The sequence below is a fragment of the Microcaecilia unicolor genome, chromosome 14 (genome assembly GCF_901765095.1).
Source record: "Microcaecilia unicolor chromosome 14, aMicUni1.1, whole genome shotgun sequence".
NCBI classification, from domain to species: Eukaryota; Metazoa; Chordata; class Amphibia; order Gymnophiona; family Siphonopidae; genus Microcaecilia; species Microcaecilia unicolor.
Window position 1 is genome coordinate 13,424,315 of NC_044044.1, and position 20,831 is coordinate 13,445,145.

Consider the following 20,831-nt stretch of genomic DNA (forward strand, 5'->3'; position numbering starts at 1 on the left):
AGACCAAGGGTCCATCGAGCCCAGCATCCTGTCCACGACAGCGGCCAATCCAGGCCAAGGGCACCTGGCAAGCTTCCCAAACGTACAAACATTCTATACGTTATTCCTGGAATTTTGGATTTTTCCAAGTCCGTTTAGTAGCGGTTTATGGACTTGTCCTTTAGGAAACCGTCCAACCCCTTTTTAAACTCTGCTAAGCTAACCGCCTTCACCACTTTCTCCGGCAACAAATTCCAGAGTTTAATTACACGTTGGGTGAAGAAAAATTTTCTCCAATTTGTTTTAAATTTACTACACTGTAGTTTCATTGCATGCCCCCTAGTCCTAGTATTTTTGGAAAGCGTGAACAGACGCTTCACATCCACCTGTTCCACTCCACTCATTATTTTATATACCTCTATCATGTCTCCCCTCAACCGTCTCTTCTCCAAGCTGTATAGCCCTAGCCTCCTTAGTCTTTCTTCGTAGGGAAGTCGTCCCATCCCCGCTATCATTTTAGTCGCCCTTCGCTGCACCTTTTCCAATTCTACTATATCTTTCTTGAGATGCGGCGACCAGAATTGAACACAATACTCAAGGTGCGGTCGCACCATGGAGCGATACAACGGCATTATAACATCCTCACACTTGTTTTCCATACCTTTCCTGATAATACCCAACATTCTATTCGCTTTCTTAGCTGCAGCAGCACACTGAGCAGAAGGTTTCAGTGTGTTATCGACGACGACACCCAGATCCCTTTCTTGGTCTGTAACTCCTAACGTGGAACCTTGCATGACGTAGCTATAATTCGGGTTCTTTTTTCCCACATGCATCACCTTGCACTTGCTCACATTAAACATCATCTGCCATTTAGCCACCCAGTCTCCCAGTCTCGTAAGGTCCTCTTGTAATTTTTCACAATCCTGTCGCGATTTAACGACTTTGAATAACTTTGTGTCATCAGCAAATTTAATTACCTCGCTAGTTACTTCCATCTCTAAATCATTTATAAATATATTAAAAAGCAGCGGTCCTAGCACGGACCCCTGAGGAACCCCACTAACTACCCTTCTCCATTGTGAATACTGCCCATTTAACCCCACTCTCTGTTTCCTATCCTTCAACCAGTTTTTAATCCACAATAGGACATTTCATCCTATCCCATGACCCTCCAATTTCCTCTGTAGCCTTTCATGAGGTACCTTGTCAAACGCCTTTTGAAAATCCACATACACAATATCAACCGACTCCCCTTTGTCCACATGTTTGTTCACTCCTTCAAAGAATTGAAGTAAATTGGTCAGACAAGATTTCCCCACACAAAAGCCATGCTGACTTGGTCTCAGTAATCCATGTCCTCGGATGTGCTCTGTAATTTTGTTTTTGATAATAGCCTCTACCATTTTCCCCGGCACCGACGTCAAACTCACCGGTCTATAATTTCCCGGATCTCCCCTGGAGCCTTTTTAAAAAATGGGCGTTACATTGGCCACCCTCCAATCTTCCGGTACCACGCTCGATTTTAAGGATAAGTTGCATATCACCATCATCGAGATCACCTGACATAAGAAACCACACTTCCTCAAATGTGCCTGCTCAAAAGCCACATCATAAGCGAGAGTGGAGTTGAATCTGGCAGAGACACAGGACCTTGCTACAAAAGACCCGGAAAACTGCGGAGTGCAAGAGGACCATCTACCACCAGATGCGTAAGATCTCTACACCAAAGTCTCAGAGGACAGTCCAGCACTACCATAATCATTTGGCGAACATGCACTTCCACCTACAGAAGCGTGCGGCCGACGAAATGCCACAGGGGAAAAACAGAGAAGGCAATCAGAAAGCCAAAGCAAAACAATGACCCCCTCCGATTGCTGGCTTTGCTCTCAAAATGACTGCCATGACCTCTAGTGGTCAAGAGGTTACAGCAGCCATTTTGAGAATAGAGCCGACATGGGCAAAAGCAACTGGGGATCCCTCTTGCCCTGACCACACCACTAGCCACTCGCCTGGGGTTACCCCGCGGCCATTTAGAGGGTCTAACCCCAGCACAACTAAGGTCCGCCCGCTCCTGCCGCTTGTGCTTTATACTAGCACCCTTCTCCCACCGACTGGGTCCCAACCACCTCTGGGCGAGTCTTCCGCTCTCAAATTATCCCCAGTGATTTCTAGGTTACTGGAGGCCACACTCCCAATAGTCCCACTGTTCCCAGAAAGCACTCACAGACCCAACACACAAACCATAAGGATTCTTTATCACTACAGACAGAGGAAATAAACTGAAAATTGTTTATTGTCTTAAAAACTGAACAATGAACAAAAAATGTGCAATCAGCAAACAACAACAGATAAGTGAATATGGCTCAATAACACTAAATATTTGTTTACTTTCTAAAAGTAAAACTTTGATAACTGGTGAGCAGCTATATGTCACTACCAGAACCCTCATCCACACTCTTATCACCTCTCGTTTAGACTATTGCAATTTGCTTCTCACAGGTGTCCCACTTATCTTTCTCCTCTTCAATCTGTTCAAAAATCTGCTGCATGACTTATATTCCGCAAGTGTCATATGCTCATATCAGCCCTCTCCTCAAGTCACTTCATTGGCTCCCTGTTTCTGCATACAGTTCAAACTCCTCTTATTGAATTCCTCAGTACCTCTCCACTCTCATCTCTCCCTACACTCTTCCCCAGGAACTCCGTTCACTGGGTAAATCCCTCTTATCTGCACCCTTCTCCTCCATCACAACTCCAGACTCCGCTCCTTTTATCTTGCTGCACCATATGCCTGGAATAGACTTCCTGAGCAAGTACGTCAAGCTCCATCTCTGGCCGTCTTCAAATCTAGGCTAAAAGTCCACCTTTATGAAGCTGCTTTTAACTCCTAACCCTTACTCACTTGTTCAGTACCCTTATTTTATCACCCCCACCTTAGTAATTCCTTTATCTCTTATTTGTCCTCTTTGTCTATCCTAATTAGATTGTAAGCTTCCCTTCATTTCCAGTGTACAGTGCTGTGTACGTCTACTAGCACTATAGAAATGATAAGTAGTAGTAGTATGTCCAGGGGAGATCAGGACATATAGCTAGCTGCTCACCAGTTATCAGATATAGCTGTTCTACAAGGCTTCAGCAAAAAGCTCTTTCTTCTCTTCTCCCGGGCTGAAACTGGAGCAAGAGCCAATGCAATCCAAATAAAATGAGCTCCTGTGCCAATCAGAGCCCAGAACAAATTTCAAGAATAGCTGGTTACATCACTACAGGCATTTCCTTTATCTGTGTGCTAACTAAAAGAAAGGTCAGTTCTTTGTTAACAGCTTAAAACATAACATGTACCACCTGCTGCCAAACTGGAGAAATGCACTTTAAGAATTAATAAAGGCAGTTATACAGGCTTAAAACACACTGTTCTGTCACAGATACTACTTAGGTGCTTCTAAAGAATTTCCAGGCTCTGTTGGGTATGATAAGGATGCAGCATTTTAATCAAACTTGTGACATGCAGAAGCTAGATTCCTTGAGAAAAGAACCTGAAGACTGTTTTCAAGCACAAGACTGGTCAGCATACAATGTTAGTAGAGAAGTGATATTACAATGAAATGAAGTTTAAATATTAGAAAATAATTAGAAAATATATTGCTCATGATTATAATTTTTCAGAGCACATAGTCCTTGCATTCAATAACCTCAATGGGCTTTTTTATTCTAGATTGTGCATCAGGCTGGTATAATGTCCACAATGTAGACCAGTGTCTGAACACCTTTACCCTACTTTAGAAAGAATCTTTATCATGCTTGCCCTTAAGTCAGTTTTACAACAAAATTCAAAACGGGAAACATCTCAATGCTACTTTCTCTTAATTGTGCACAGTTTGGATAAGCATTAAAAAAAAAGGGAAAATTAGGTTCTTACCTTGGTAATTTTCTTTCCTTTAGTCATAGCAGATGAATCCATTACGAGTGGGTTGTGTCCATCAACCAGCAGGGGGAGATAGAGAGCACTGAAAAACCATAGTGCCTCATGGCCAGCTAGCTCCATCTGCCTCTTCAGTATTTGAAGCTTCCAAAGCAGTGTTACACCACAAAGCATAACAACATGAACTTTCCTCATAGCAGATGAACGCCCCAAAACTGGAGCTATAAATCAAAGGAGGGAATGAACTCATCCTCCTGTAAATGAACAGAAATCCTGAAGACTGTTTTCCAACGTCTCCCAATATCTCAGGATTATCAATGCAGACTCACGTGGCTCCCTGCAGCCTGACTCAGTATGGAGTGGTGGCTCTCAGTCAGCATGCTGCGGCGAGGAATGCTGCTAGCGCTCCCCGATTGGAGACCATCGTTGAAGCAGGGAACACTGCAGAGGTCTCAGGTGCGCTCTCACCCATGGCACCACTTCTAAGGTGGCCGTCATCAACCCCCAACAGCTAAGACAATGTCCCAAGCTCGCGGGCGAGGCATCCTCAGGAGCAGACGGACCTGATTCCGAGGCTGTGTCGAACTGGACCCCCAAACATTCTAGAGATTGAGAGGGGGGGGGGGTCAGGTGACTTTTGGCTAAATTGACGACCCAGCCCAGAGATTGCAGTACTGAGACCACTCTGGCTGTAACATGATGACTCTCTTCTGCAGAGTCCGCTCTGATGAGCCAGTCGTCTAGGTACGGGTGAACCCGGATACCCTCTCACCTGAGAAAGGCAGCTACTACCACCATTACCTTTGAAAAGGTTCGGGGAGCTGTGGCGAGGCCAAAAGGCAAGGACCGAAACTGGAAATGTTTTCCCATCACCGCAAAACGCATAAACCTCTGGTGTGGGGGCCAAATTGGTATGTGCAAGTAAGCTTCTTTCAGGTCCAGAGACGTGAGAAACTCTCCTGGCTGTACTGCCGCAATGACGAAGCGCAGGGTTGCCATGTGAAAATACCGCACTCAGACTTGTTGACTTCTTTTAAGTCTAGGATTGGCCGAAAAGACCCTCCTTTTCGCGGCACCACAAAGTAAATGGAGTAACAGCCAGAGCCGAGATCGGCGGGAGGCACTGGGCACACCACCCCTAGGTGAATCAAGCCTTGTAAGGTCTCCTCTACCGCCGCCCGTTTGGCGGCAGAACCGCATTGGGACTCCACAAACACGTCTCTTATCGGGGCATTGAATTCTATTCTGTAGCCATCTCTGATCAGGTCCAAGACCCACTGATCTGAGGAAATGTTGGCCCACTCCTCGGCAAAGAGGGAAAGACGTCCTTCGATGACAGGACTCGAGGAGAGGGTCGGCGCACCATCATTGAGAGGGTTGCCCTTGAACTCCAGGCCTTGAGCCAGCTGCTGCGCAACGCTTGTCCGAGCGAAAGGAGTTCCTCTGCTGAAAACGGGCATGAGACGTGAACCCAGCAGAACACCCCGGGCGGTACCTTCGAGCTTCTCTGAAGCGAGGTCTGTAAGAGGAGGGAACCGCCTGACCCTTGGAGGAAGAACACGGCCTGTCCTCGGGTAAGCGCTGGGGTTTAGCATCCCCCAGGCCTTTAACAATATTCTCTAACTCCTCACCAAATAGGAGAAGGCCTCGAAAGGGCAACTTCACCAACCTTTGCTTAGAGGCCATGTCAGACGCCCAATGAATTAGCCACAACAGGCGTCGGGCCGCCACCGCCATCATAAGTACATAAGTAGTGCCATACTGGGAAAGACCAAAGGTCCATCTAGCCCAGCATCCTGTCACCGACAGTGGCCAATCCAGGTCAAGGGCACCTGGCACGCTCCCCAAACGTAAAAACATTCCAGACAAGTTATACCTAAAAATGCGGAATTTTTCCAAGTCCATTTAATAGCGGTCTATGGACTTGTCCTTTAGGAATCTATCTAACCCCTTTTTAAACTCCGTCAAGCTAACCGCCCGTACCACGTTCTCCGGCAACGAATTCCAGAGTCTAATTACACGTTGGGTGAAGAAAAATTTTCTCCGATTCGTTTTAAATTTACCACACTGTAGCTTCAACTCATGCCCTCTAGTCCTAGTATTTTTGGATAGCGTGAACAGTCGCTTCACATCCACCCGATCCATTCCACTCATTATTTTATACACTTCTATCATATCTCCCCTCAGCCGTCTCTTCTCCAAGCTAAAAAGCCCTAGCCTTCTCAGCCTCTCTTCATAGGAAAGTCGTCCCATCCCCACTATCATTTTCGTCGCCCTTCGCTGTACCTTTTCCAATTCTACTATATCTTTTTTGAGATACGGAGACCAGTACTGAACACAATACTCCAGGTGCGGTCGCACCATGGAGCGATACAACGGCATTATAACATCCGCACACCTGGACTCCATACCCTTCCTAATAACACCTAACATTCTATTCGCTTTCCTAGCCGCAGCAGCACACTGAGGAGAAGGTTTCAGCGTATCATCGACGACGACACCCAGATCCCTTTCTTGATCCGTAACTCCTAACGCGGAACCTTGCAAGACGTAGCTATAATTCGGGTTCCTCTTACCCACATGCATCACTTTGCACTTGTCAACACTGAACTTCATCTGCCACTTGCACGCCCAATCTCCCAGTCTCGCAAGGTCCTCCTGTAATCGTTCACATTCCTCCTGCGACTTGACGACCCTGAATAATTTTGTGTCATCGGCGAATTTAATTACCTCACTAGTTATTCCCATCTCTAGGTCATTTATAAATACATTAAAAAGCAACGGACCCAGCACAGACCCCTGCGGGACCCCACTAACTACCCTCCTCCACTGAGAATACTGGCCACGCAATCCTACTCTCTGCTTCCTATCTTTCAACCAGTTCTTAATCCATAATAATACCCTACCTCTGTTTAGCCGAAGCTCTAACCAGATCATAAAGGGCGTCAGCCAAGAAAGACAAGGCCGACTCCATCCGCTGTGCCACCTCCGCAAGGGGCTCCGCTCCATCTCCGGGCTGTTCCACTGCCTGTTGTAACCAAGCAAGGCAGGCTCAGGCAGCGTAACAGCTGCATGCAGACGCCTGTAAGGATAGGCCTGAAATCTCAAAGGACTGCTTTACAGCTGATTCAAGTCGTCAGTCCTGCATGTCCTTCAGGGCAACTCCTCCTTCAACCGGGAGGGTAGTTCTCTTTGTCACAGCCGTGACTAGGGCATCCACTTTAGGCACAGCTAGGCGCGCCAAATTCTCCTCACTTAGAGGGTATAATTGCCCCATAGCCCTGGCAACTTTCAAAGGCCCCTCGGGGTCAGCTCATTGAGTTGAAATAAGCTCTTGCAGTCATGCAAAGGAAAGACTCGAGCAGGCTTCTTAGTACTTGTCATCCTCAGATTAGCAGAGGAGAGCTCAGCACTCGCAGGATCTTCAATAGAGAGGGCCTGCAGTGCATTAGAAATCAGAACTGGCAGCTCATCGCGGTGGAAAATCCTCACCGCGGAAGGATCATCCGGATTCAGTGGCAATCCTGCATCTTCCTCTGGCTCGCCAGACCACGAGGGCCTGCCAGACTCCTCACATCCCGACCACGGGGGGGGGGGGGGGGGGGGGGGGGGGGGGGGGAAATGCACCCTTCTGCGCTTATCCTGCGTCCATCTGTCAGGGGAAAACGAACCTGACGGTAATTCAAGGCCGGGCGCTACTGGAAGGGACACAGGAAGTCGGACCAACTGAGATCCTAGCAGCCCTGCCGACAAAACGCGCGCTCCAAAAGCAACCTGACGACTACTGAGGAGGTCCAAACGGTAATGCTTAGAAAAAGAATGCAATGAGGACCATGTCGCCGCCCTACAAATTTCTTCCAGCGGCACCAGACAACGCTCTGCCCAAGAGGCTGCTTGACCTCTTCTAGAATGAGCCTTAACATGCTCTGGAACAGGTTTTCCAGAAAGAAGATAGGCTGAAGCAATCATTTCTTTAAGCCAATGAGAAATAGTGGGCTTAGAGGCACCTCCAAACAGAACAAACGATCAGATTGCCGAAAGTCATCAGTAGACTTAATATAGTGTTTCAACACCCGTTTAACATCCAAACACTTCAAATGCCGCTGCTCCTCAGAGCCGGAAAAAGAACCTAACACAGGCAATATCACCGGCTGAGAAACATGAAACCAAGTCACTACCTTGGGGACAAAGGAAGGAACTGGTCGCAACACTACCCGATCAGAACACAACTCCAAGAACGGTGATCTACATGACAACGCCTGCAACTCCGAAACTCGCCTAGCAGAAGCAACGGCCACCAAAAATACTGTCTTCAAAGTCAAGTCCTTCAGAGTACAGGACGACAAAGGCTCGAAGGGAGGCTTAGTAAGAACCGTAAGCACCAAATTCAGATCCCAACGAGAAAAAGAACATTGTGAGGGAGGACGGAGATTAACCCCTCTCAAAGAACGCACCACATCCGGATGACTAGCTAGAGACTTCCCTTGGATACGACCACGAAAATAAGACAAGGCCGCAATCTGCACCCTAAGAGAAGCCAAAGCAAGGCCATTGTCAAAACCCCACTGCAAAAAATCCAAAATTTGCGGAAACGAAGCCCTAAAAGGAGATAGGTGAAACTCCTTACACCAGGCCTCAAATATCACATAATTCAAAGAGGTAGAATGGCAACGAGAGCGAAGCATAGTAGCAATGACCTGAACGTAATAACCTTTCTTAATCAATATAGCCCTTTCAACAGCCAGGCCCGTAAGACAGAATCGATCTGGATTCGGATGAACAACCGGACCCTGCAACAAAATATCTTGCGTGACCAGAAGCCTGAAGAGCAGATCCACCAGAAGACGTCGAAGGTCGGTGTACCATGGCCTTCGAGGCCAATACGGTGCCACTAAAATCAGACGTCCCTTGTGCGACTCGACCTTCTGAAGAAGACGCCCTATCAGAGGCCATGGAGGAAAGGCATACATTAGACCGGCTGGCCAGGATTGAAGAAGAGCGTCCACGCCCTGCGCTTTGGGATCCTTGCGACGACTGAAGAACAGAGGAAGTTTTGCATTGCCGACGGAAGCAAACAGATCCATCCTGGGAGACTCCCAACAACTTACCAGGAGCCGAAACGCCACTTTGCTAAATGACCACTGTCCGGGATCGAGTATGTGACGACTGACAAAATCTGCTTGAACATTGAACACCCCTGCTACGTGTGCCGCTGATAAGAGTCACCAGATGGATTTCTGCCCATTGAAGCAAAAACTACGCCTCCCGCTCCATTGACCACTTTGAGGTCCAAAATCGGTCGGAAGGAGCCCTCCTTCTTGGGTACCAGAAAGTAAATGGAGTAACAGCCTTCACGTTGCTCCGCCAAGGGAACCGCACAAATGGCTGGAAGATCCAGAAGTACACAGAGTATCCCGGACGGCTCTGGCCTTGCTGCGAGAACGGCAAAGAGACTCTAGGAAAGCATCAGACAAAGGGAGAGCGAACTCTAAAGCGTACCCTTCTCGAATAACCTGTAACACCCAGCGGTCCGAAGTAATCTGGGCCCACCTCTCTTGAAATTGTGCCAACCGAGCACCCACTTGTACAAGAGGATGGACCCGCAAACCTTCATTGTTGAGAGCGGGAAGAGGATGAAACGAAGAAAACTGATGAGCAGGACTTAGAAGAAGCCCGAAGCAAATCATAAAGACCATCTGCTAAAAAGGCTGAACCTATTTCCAGCTTAGCTACTTCATTATCAATATTGGAAAGATCATCTGAAGAACGGTCCAAAACTCTCTGACCAGCGGAAACAAGCTTGAGCTACCAAGGACCCACAAATTGCCGCCTGCACTACCAGTGCAGAAACCTCAAAAGAATTCTTTAACAAGGATTCAATACGAGGGTCCTGGGGATCTCGCAGGGCAGTACCATCGTCTACCGGGACAGCGTTTCTTTTAGTAACAGCAGAAACTACTGCATCCACTACAGGGGAGCGCAAAAGGTCTTTATCTGAATCAGGAAGCGGATAAAACCTAATCATAGATCTAGCAAGATGAAAGGCAGAATCCGGAAAGTCCCACTGAGCCTGAATAAAATCCCTAATATCTTGGGGTGCATAGGAAAAAGACTTACCTGCCCTGCGAATACCCTTGACCAGCAAATCCACCTTTCTGGGGTTGGATACCTGAAGATCCTGATCATCAAAATGTAACGTAGAAGAAACTTGAGAAATAAGTTCCTGAAGATCATCCTTATGAAAAATTCTTACCACCGAGGAATCCTCCCCCACCGGAAGGGAATAATCTCCATCTGCTGCCTGCTCCAGCTCAACCTGCTTCATAGGAACCATGCCTCCTCTTCTAAGGAAGGTATTTCCTGACCACGAAAAAAAGAAAAATCCTGCTCCATCTAATCAGGGTAACTAGCCCGTTTCTTAGGCATAGAAGCCCCCCTTAAGAGACCTCTTCTCAGGCAAATCTACAGGAGCAGCCTTATGCAGCAGAAAGGCTTGGTACATTTGTACCATGAACTCTGGTGGAAAACCTGCTTCACCCGAAGAAAAAAAACTGGCGGCTGAACAGCAGCAGCAGCACCAGAAGTCAAAGGGCCTGAGAAACAGTCTGCATCGAGGAATTCAAAATGGCAGCGTTTCTTGCCGAAACCGGCTCCGAGAGAGGGACGCAACCGCCGCTGAAACATCCAAAGTGGACCCCCCCCCCCCCCCCCCCCCCGCACCGACGAACTCCCCGAACCTGCACCCTGCTCCTCAGCAGCGGTGCAAAACTTGCACACCCCGTTTGCGCCCAAACCCCGCCGCTGACAGACGGAGCAGCGGCGGAGCTTTTACGACATGTCAAAGAACAGAGTTTACCACAACAGAAGACCTGACAGTCCCGCTGGCCTAAATTAAATTTTACAAAGGCTGCCTCTCCCTACCTCTAAAGTTCTTCCAGAGAGGAAATCTAGACTACCCCAACTTGACATTTCGTCCTTTAGATTGTAAGCTTCTTTGAGCAGGGACTGTCCTTCTTTGTTAAACTGTACAGTGCTGTGTAACCCTAGTAGCGCTATAGAAATGTTAAGTAGTAGTAGTAGGATATTTTTATGTTAATTTTTTAATTCTGTTTTAAATATACCATAATTCGAAAACCTATATTACAGCCACATTCCTTAGGGAGGGAAAGGGGGGAGGGACTCGGGCTCCCGACTGTGACACCCCAGAGGCTACAAGAGACCCGCCCGGACCTCTGCCTCAGAAAAGCAGGGTTGTTTTTTTTTGGGGGGGGGGCGGTTAAAGATGCACAGGAGAATTAAAGGATTAAAGAATTAAATTAACCAAGAAAATAGAATTAAGAAATGAGACTGAAGGGCTCACCACCTTCCACCTGCTGGAGACAGATTACTGGGTCTTTCTCTAGCTGGAAAGGGCTCTTATTGGCTGGCTAGAGTCACAGCTTTTTTTCTCAGTCTCCACCTGCTGGAAGGCGTGCACAACCCATCAGTCACATTCTGGCCTGGTCCGAAGGGACGCTAAGAAAAGAGGACGTGGATGTAGGCAAGTTCTTTTGCAGACAGAGTGGGCATTCCACAGACCACATGATATAATATCTGGATCACTGCCATCTTTAAGAGTAAGGCCATAGCCCAAAGAATTAACAACTGTAATCAGTAGATTAACTGCCAAATAAAAGTGGCAAGAGGTGGTCTCCCTGAAGTTTGCCTTGCTGGATCTTGAAGTTAGGAACAACAACTTGTCCATCTGCATATTGCAGGTGGAGTTTGGTTTGCCACATTTCCACTGATCTGTCCCAGAACTATCAGATCACCACCAACAACTTGTGCGATGGATTCAAGCCTGCGTGTCAAAGAATTTAATTGTGACTGTGCTAAGCAGAAAAGACAAGAAATTGTTCCTCTCACAGCATATATGCCACCCTTAACCTCACACGTGGATACAGTGTAACAACCTACCTCTCCCTCGGGTGCTGCCTCTGCCTCGTGCCACTCCTCCAGGGGGTGGACCTCCACCCTTTCCCATCAGCCTCAGCACTGCAACACTGTTCACGGACATTGAGAAGTTTCTCTACAAAGCCAAAGATCAAAAAGGTCAGAAACGGGCATGTGTATAAACGTGCCCCTTCCAGTCAGAAAAGAAATGCTTAAAAACAATACATTAATCCCACACAGTTAAAAGAAAGGAAGTCTGGAATATTCATCTGCCTCCAAAGATGATAAATGGAGCAATTATCTTGGCTAAAAAGAAAATAAAATATGCCAAATTGATGACTGTGTACACATACACGCTGATGGTTAAAATTTTGACTATCAATGCTTCTATATTTGTTTAAAAAGTAAGCTATATTCTACTTTTAGGTTTTAGCTGATGAACACCAACAAAACAGCCCTGACGCAAACAAATTTCAAATAGGTGCTTATCAGATAAATATATGAAAAGTACCACTTCTCCTAGTGCTCTGTAATCCTTTCTATGGCTTTTAGCCTAATGACTAGAACAGGGCTGAGAACCAGAAAAGCCAGGTTCAAATCCCACTACCACTCCTTGTGATCTAGTGCAAATCTCCTCCACAGCCTCAAGTACAAACCTAGATTGTAAGCCTCTATGGACATGAAAATGCCTACTTTGCCTCAATGTAACTCACCTTGAGCAACTACTGAGGTGTGAGCTAAATCTAAAACCCCTTTCCCTTCCATTAAGGCTTTGTGCCTTTTCTGACTTGATGAATCCTAAGTGACAAATGGTGAAATCTGTTATCTGTCAAGTTTCTTTTCCTTGAATCCTGCTAGACCAGTTCAGTCTGATGGGTTATGCCACACTACCAGCAGATAGAGGCAGAGAAGCTGAACTTTACAGTAGAATCACCAGTATAAGGAGCAATGCAACCTGCAACTAGTCAGTATGCCAAAGCAAACATGTACAGAACAAACAGTTTACAATACCAAGGAACTTGCCAAAGAACAACCGTCTGTAGTATTCCTATTCTTTTAAGGGGCAAACCAAGGGTTACCCCTGTTGAGAATTAAGGGGTCCCGAGCCCCCCCAAGAAGGCTTAAATGACCTTAATCTGACTCCATCTCTGAATAGCCCTAGAACTGGGGCAATCAGGGGGTTGTGAAGTTCTAAGAGAAGTTGCCACTGAAAGAGACGTTAGATCTAAGAGACCCGCATTAGTCCGCCTCTCAGCACTGGCAAGAAACAGATACCAGCCTTATGACAAACTGGATTTAGGTTACAAGTTATATAATGCAGCGAGTGATAGCCTGATACAGCAGAAGCATTTATACTTACAGCCTTTCATCATTAAGTTAAGCCCACAAATCATCATTTCGAATAAGGATTTTATTTGTACATCAGACTTTAATCAGGTACATTCAGCAGACAGATTCTGGGTACAACCGGACAGGGCTTCGCCGTCTGACAGCTTTGGAGAAAAGACTCTCTCAACTAAGGCAAAATCTCTCCTCTTTTATACCCTATCCTCTCCATAGAAGTGAATGGTGAGATACCTAGAATGTTTCGCATTGAGAGCATACTTTCCCATGCATTCTGCTGTCTGATGTGCCCACCTCCTTCCGTTCTCAGCTACTGCTAATTTTCAAGATGTTTTGGGAATCGTTGAGATAACAGTCATACCATCTCATGAACTCTGTATTACCTCAGTATCGTCTTATACCAAAATTAATAAGCTCCATTTTATTCATCTGATCTTTCATTACAGGTGCTATATTGGATTTAAAAATTGTACCAATTTTGTATCAGGACTCATTGTTCAGACCTGCTTTTTGCAGATTCTCAAATATTAAATCATTTCAGTACTTTTAACAGTTTAGGCTGTTTAAGGTATGTAAATTGACCCACCACCATTCCAGTGGATGGATCCCAAGCGGGGGACACATATTAACTTACAGGAAAAGCAAGTCCTTGCTCAGCCAGTCATAGATTTTTAAACCTAGCTGGTATTTTTACAGCCTGAGTCCTAAAATGTGGCCTTCACCCTTCCGGTGGGCATCCAGTGAGGGCCTCTTGCTGTAGTATAATTATACATTCCCCACTTGTCACCCCCTCTGGAGAGGGGTGACACAAAGCTCGTCAAGCTCGTCATCATCCATTCCAGAAGGTGGCAAGCTATCAAACGAGAGGGGGAGTTTTGCTCTTATGGGTTGCTAGCAGATATTATGCCAGACAGAAAACTTCATTCGTAGGTGGTATATTTTTGGGCATATGGAATTCCCTTTATATTACCCAAACCCTTGGGCTTAATCTTGATGTTACCCCTCTTGAGGCGTACTCAAACCTGTAGTGAGAGAGGTTTTATGATGGGAACAAAACCATGAGTTCATCTACAAAATCCCATGAAGTATAGGTATGCGGGTAATAGCAATTTAAGGTGGATCATACTAGTGCATAGTACATGGGGAGATAATCTAATGTGTCTATCTCAGTGGTTTTGATTAAGCATTGTTATGGGCTCAACAAATATGTGATTAGTATTCAAATTGCAGGCTGTTTAAGGTTGTAGGTATTCAGAATTCTTATATTAACAAAGGTCATGCATGGATTCTGACATATGCATAATGACCTGGAAGTATGGGAAGCATTTTATACAGCCGTTACCCCACTTGGAGCTTAGTCAAACCTACACCAAAGTTAAACAATTGCATAACTGGTTGATACTAACAGGGTTTACACCTACATTATGATATCTTAGCCAGTATTAGGGTTTGATTTTACCCTTGTATCTGAGCAATATCAACTTCAATTTAAATTACATAAACAGAAATGACGGGGAAACTCGTGGAAAAACAATTAGAACAATTAAAGGAAATAATAGGAAAATAAAAATAAAACCTTTTCAATATCTAGACAGGATTGCTGCTAAACTGAAAATAAAACAAAATATGTATCTATAATGTCCATAAACAGCAACAGTAAATCTCAAGTTAAGTATCAGTTCTAAATTCTCTTTCATCGATCATGGTTGAGGCGGTGGAAGCGTTGAAGAATCTGGACGGAGTTCTGGAAGATCTAACAGGGCTGGTCTGCTGAAGGAAGGGGCCGGTCTTGAGATGTAGACTGGTAACATCTGGTTTTGCGGCTGAGTAAACACGTATATCTTTCACATGTGGTCCAGTAGTTTGCAAGGTGTAAAGATTATTGCCACAACCTTGGGGGATCTAACATCATTTGGACCTGGATAGATCTTGAAGACGTACTTATGGTGTACAAACTGGGATCTTTCCATGTCTTTATTCTAGGCATATACCATCAACTTAAAATTAAATAAAAAATAAAAAAAAATTGGAATTGGGATTTGGAATTGGAATTGGGATTTGGAATTGGGATTTGCATAATATATCCCCACTTCTGGCTTGCATAATGTGCGAGACAGATTGGTAATTTTTAGAAAGACATGATCAAATAACAATGGTAAAGTATATGGAACAAAAGAGAAAAACAATTAAAATTTAGAGATGATGGTAAATGTTCAATTATTGATGTATGGAGGGCAATGCGTCGCCATCTATCGCCAATAGATATGGAATCTTCACCTACGATGACTACCATTCACCAAGGGTTGAGCCCTCAGCTGCAGGAGGCCAGCAGGACTTATAAGTTAGATGATTCAAAAAGAAGGGTAGAGGCCAAATTTTCTTGCAACTTCAGTAAGTGGAGAGCCTGTCTCTTTTGTTCATGGACCAATTGATGCATCTGTCGAAACTCACGTTCAATAATGTCTTGTTTCTGAAACCAGGTAAGGTTGGGGTCTGTGCATTTGTCTTTTAATTTAGCGATTCTTTGCTGTAACATAACCTTCAGATCGGATACATTATCGGGTAGCTGTTCTTTGCTAGCAGTCGTCTCCTCGGTGAGGGACGTCAACGGGATTCCTGTATCCATCTGGGGAAAGGCAAAATTTTAAACAGACCAGTAGTGCAATTTATGTGGTTAAGTTATTGAATGAAGTCATAATGTTAGGAGGCGGGCTGTGGGTATAAATGGGGGCCCGGAAAGAGGTTTGGAAAAAAAACAAAGCATTGAGAATGGAAAAAATTAAAAAAATTAAAAAAATTAAAAAAATTAAAAAAGCACCCTGAAGGGTGTAAGATAAAAATAGGCTTAATAATAAAAAAACAAAATATGATACATCTGAATTGCAGCAAGGCATATTCAGAAGGCAATGCCAGAAAAAGGTTCCTTGAAAAAGACAAATGAAAAAAACATTCAAAAGTGCAGACACCAGTGATTGACCTTCACATAGAGTTTAAGTAACCCTTTTCAATCAGACAAAGAAGTAGGAAGAAGCATATCGCTTCAAGACAAATCCACCACGTGGCAAGAGTTAGTTGAAGCAAGGTGTTAGTTAAATACACAAAGCATAAATTACACACAAACAATCTACATCAGTTTTTCTCACAATCACTCACAGTGAAAGACAGAGAGACAAAATGAGCAATAGTTGCCATTCCTGTTTCGAATAGAAAGGAGTGGAGTGCATAATTTTCCTTTTTCATGTCTGAAAGCCTCACCAATTCCCAGTTCAAGAATACTACAAAATCTATGAGCAGCGCAAAATGATCCCCCAAATGGCCAGTTCAAGGGAACATTTCCCGCATTTATTCCATAGAATGGATAATGGTTATTAAATATTTCTTTTTTCTTAGACAAGGAAATAATGAAAAGCTTTCAGATGTCACACATATCATAGAGAGATTTCAAAAATGAAGGCTTTATATTCATGAAAAAAAATTAAAGAAGTGAATGTCATATCAATTTAAACAGCATAACAGTTAAAGCAGAAAACATTTTAAAAATGTGCAATACACAGCTTTTATTTAAAAGGGATCCCGTATAAAGTAAGATGGCATAAATAAGTCAGTTAAGGTTTATATAAAAAACCATAAAATGAACATCCTCTGGGGATCACTCATCCCTGCAGTTGATAAGAACTCCCCAGGGAAGGTATGCATAGAAACAAATAAATAACTTGCTGACTCAGTTAGGTCATTTGTATGGTACCATAAATATACACTTGCAATTTAAACCAAGAGAAATAAAAATAAAACAAAATATAGACATTAAACAAAACATGATACTTCTACATACTATAATAAGAATAACAGGGGATAACCATATATGTTACTGAAACACCGATTTTCAGACTTGTAACATGCTATAGAACAATGAACTAGATTAGTAATATATATATTGACCAGTCCTAGAACCTGGTACAAGGTCAGTGGTTCAAAAGGCAGCTTTAGGGATAACAAGGAGACCTAGATAGAAATGATAATGTGCTAATAGGTTACAAAAACATGTGATGATGATCCTGATAGTAGAACATCTGCTAATGTACTCCAACATAGAGACCCAAAATAAAAATTACTAATTAGCGGAAAGCTCAACGCTTTAACCGCAAGTGACATTAGGAGAAAGCAAGACAAAAACTGTGAACAGAAATATGCCTAGAGAGACAGTACAAAAGTAAATAAATACGTAGTGTCAGCTATTATATATTTATACTACTCTATCCCAAATTAATAAAAACTACTCCCCAGAGTGTGCTTCTAAAAACAAGAGTAATCCCAAACTATCTTGTCTGCTAACAACTGTCCCGGCTATCAGCCATGAGTATAAACCCATGATAGAGCCCCCAAGAAGGGACATTGCAAACACTCCCAAAAAGAACTCAAAAGACCAGCGAACAAGGTCTTGCAAGTTGAAGAGTAGCGGTCCAACGGGGTTCCGCTGTTTTAGGGAATCACACGCAACTAACCATCCCAATGGACCTTTAAAGCTTTGGCGGCATCCCACACAATAGCGGCATCCACTCAGCACCCAAGCATGCAAAAATTTCATGGCTAGGCAGCATCCACATTACCTAACTGTCCTAAAAATAATTTAGATGCCCTAGTCAACCTGTATACAATCGCAACGAAAGTCGTTAGACGTCTCTTTATTAACCCCGCGGTCATCTATACAAGTAACTTATAGGTGGGCAATAATGCCGAAACCGCAGGCCACTCCGAAAATGGAATGGAAGTCTGCTTCTACTAGTTGGGATACCGTCATCCATTGAAGGATCCCCTTCGATGCATGTAAGTCCCAGACATCGGTATCAAAGTTAATTGCATGACACTACTACAATAAAGTAGAGAAAAAATTAAGAAATAAAGGGAAAAAAGAAAAAAGGAAATAATAAATATGGCATGTTCCTAGAAAGAACCTCTGAAATCTAATCCAGAAGTAGCAAACAAAAAAATTGTTTTAAAAGGGGAAAAAAACATGTAAGCTCTTCGGGGAAGGTACTACCATAAAAAAGTCATTAGTTGGAGCACATTAGCCAGAAGCAAAAAAGCCAAAGACATCACTGTCATGCATCAATGGAGCTATACCCCTAGAATAAATGAAATAAAGGCAAATACATATTCAAGTATGCTCTGATAAAAGGAGAATGCAGAGTAAATTATGCAGTGCCATAATTTTAAAAGTGAAAGCAGAAATACGTCCGTACAATCTTACAGGCTCAGGGGTGCACGTATAACGGACATGGCAGCATGAGGCATGAAAAGATAAGTCATTTTACAATTATGATACCTGCTAAGGAAACATACCAGAGAATCAAATAATCGGCGTTAAGGGAAGAACCCTTGTATAAGTCGAGAATATGTTGAAGAAAAAGTTATACCAAGTTCGAAGTTGAAAGATATGAAAAAGATATGAGAGGGAGTTGGTTAGATGGATTTAGGAGCAATACAGTTGACAGAGGATAGACAGCGAGAGGTTAAAAAGAATACCTGTATAGAACAGGGACAAAAAAACGAACGGAAAGAAAAAAATCACTTTTTGAGCTTTTAAAAGTGAACTGTAGAGCCTCTTCTGCCAAAGCAGTGCTGGACTGATAAGGCAGCTAAAGTGGGCAAGCTTCCCAGATTCTCATGTCCTTGAGATAGTAAACTGCAGCACTTGTTAGGGAAAACCTTTAAAAGCTACAGAAAGAAATGGCAGTTTCGGAAGCCTGGATAAGGATATCAAAAAATGTGAGAAAAAAAGGGGTTTAGAACTTACAACTCTTCGGGCAAGTTTAAATAGATTTACAAAGGCAGAATCGAAGCCCAAGAGGGAGTATATATTTACTAGTAATGTAATAAGCTTTGTTCCGGAAAGAGAATCAAACCTCACAGCACATGGGACTGAGAAGGAAAAAGAAAAGTTTTCTAGGAAATCAAAAAATAAAAAAAATAATTTCTGGTTTGCACAAGAAGCCAAAAAGGTGTATGTATCCCAATTGGTACCGTGCGGGCCACACCCTTATAAATTTTACACGGACCACAGACATATAGTGTAGAGCATCAGAGAGAAGGGCAGGGAGGATTATTGTGGCACAAAAAGGGGGACAAGAACAAAATGTTGTGGAGGAAGGGATTCAGATTGGACTTAAGGAAAGAAAAATGGCTATGGAGGTGGAGTGAGAGCACAGGACTGAGCAGCTGTGAAAAAGAGCAATCAGTTAAACTACGCAGTAAATAATAAAGATTTTGACAGGTGGAAATGAGAAATAAGAAAAGCAGAGACGGAACAGGATAGTTCACGCAAAAATACAATTCAGACAGAGTGCAAAGACACACACAAAGATGCAAAAGGAAAAAGAACGGAATAAGAGATACTACGCAGTTATTCATGCTGCACTATGAAAAAGAGCCAAGGAAAGTGTGGACAGGAGGGGGGGCTGTGGGCTGAGTGGTTAGAGAGAAAGCATAGTTCAGAAGACTGAAAGAATACTTAGAGAGATAAGGGGAAAAACAGCAGTTGGACGACGGTAATCAGCTACAAAGCTGAACACCGTAATTGCTGTTTTCAGCAAAAAAAATGAGGAGGAATAGTAAAAGGGACAGTCTCGAGACGTGAAAAGAATCTCGTGGATAACTTGTTACAGCACAAGATACACAGAGTGAAGGCAATAGTAGAGTGATTATAAGGACAGAGAAACCAGAAGGATTTTAAGGGAAAGCAATCTTAAAGCGTGCTGTTCTCCTAGAGTATAGGAAATGCCCCCGATACGGAAACATCAAAGAAACAGTACAGAAAAGAGAAGAGCAGGACTAATAGGGAGAGGTAGGTAAAAGAAGTTAGGATGAAGGAGAACAGGAAAAGGGATTGGGGAGGTCGACAGAAGAAGAAAGAACAGAATACATGATAAGAACAGGGATTTGAAAAGGAGGGATTAAGACAGAACACAGGGTGGGATTGGAAGCAGAAAATGCGCAATCTCTAAGGATTGTTAAGCGAGAATTGCTAGCATAAAGACCAATCCAAAGATTTTGAATATTGAAATAAGCTTACAGCAAAACCCAAATCGCAGTCGCCTGGATTCGTTGGTATGCATCATTCACACAACAAGCACACTCTTGCGCACATCACGCAAATCAAAGAGGATGGGAGAAAGAAAAAAAAAAAGGGGTGAGAAAGAACAGAACAGAATATTGAAAGACAGTGATGGGGCAAGAAAAGGCAAGAAAAGGACAGCAATCAATTGGAAGATAAAACAACAGAATTTTAGTCAAGAGCTAGAATCAATCCCCACTTTGACAAAAATTCGCATGGCGTGTTTAAATCGAACGCTGGGTCACCAATGTTGAGAATTAAGGGGTCCCGAGCCCCCCCAAGAAGGCTTAAATGACCTTAATCTGACTCCATCTCTGAATAGCCCTAGAACTGGGGCAATCAGGGGGTTGTGAAGTTCTAAGAGAAGTTGCCACTGAAAGAGACGTTAGATCTAAGAGACCCGCATTAGTCCGCCTCTCAGCACTGGCAAGAAACAGATACCAGCCTTATGACAAACTGGATTTAGGTTACAAGTTATATAATGCAGCGAGTGATAGCCTGATACAGCAGAAGCATTTATACTTACAGCCTTTCATCATTAAG

General features: G+C 43.8%; 1 protein-coding gene across 6 annotated transcripts in view; it reads right to left on the minus strand.

The window, feature by feature from the left end:
* The window catches only part of GIGYF1 (GRB10 interacting GYF protein 1), a 316,678-nt gene that overhangs the window by 245,036 nt on the left and 50,811 nt on the right, over positions 1-20,831 (minus strand). For all 6 annotated transcript variants that reach the window (XR_003939962.1, XM_030186350.1, XM_030186348.1 and 3 more), the window contains exon 5: positions 11,858-11,969. Coding sequence is in view for 5 of the 6 variants with exons in the window: in XM_030186350.1 (XP_030042210.1) it covers positions 11,858-11,969 (112 nt within the window). In the remaining variant the exon portion in view is untranslated. The remainder of the gene's footprint in view (positions 1-11,857; positions 11,970-20,831) is intronic.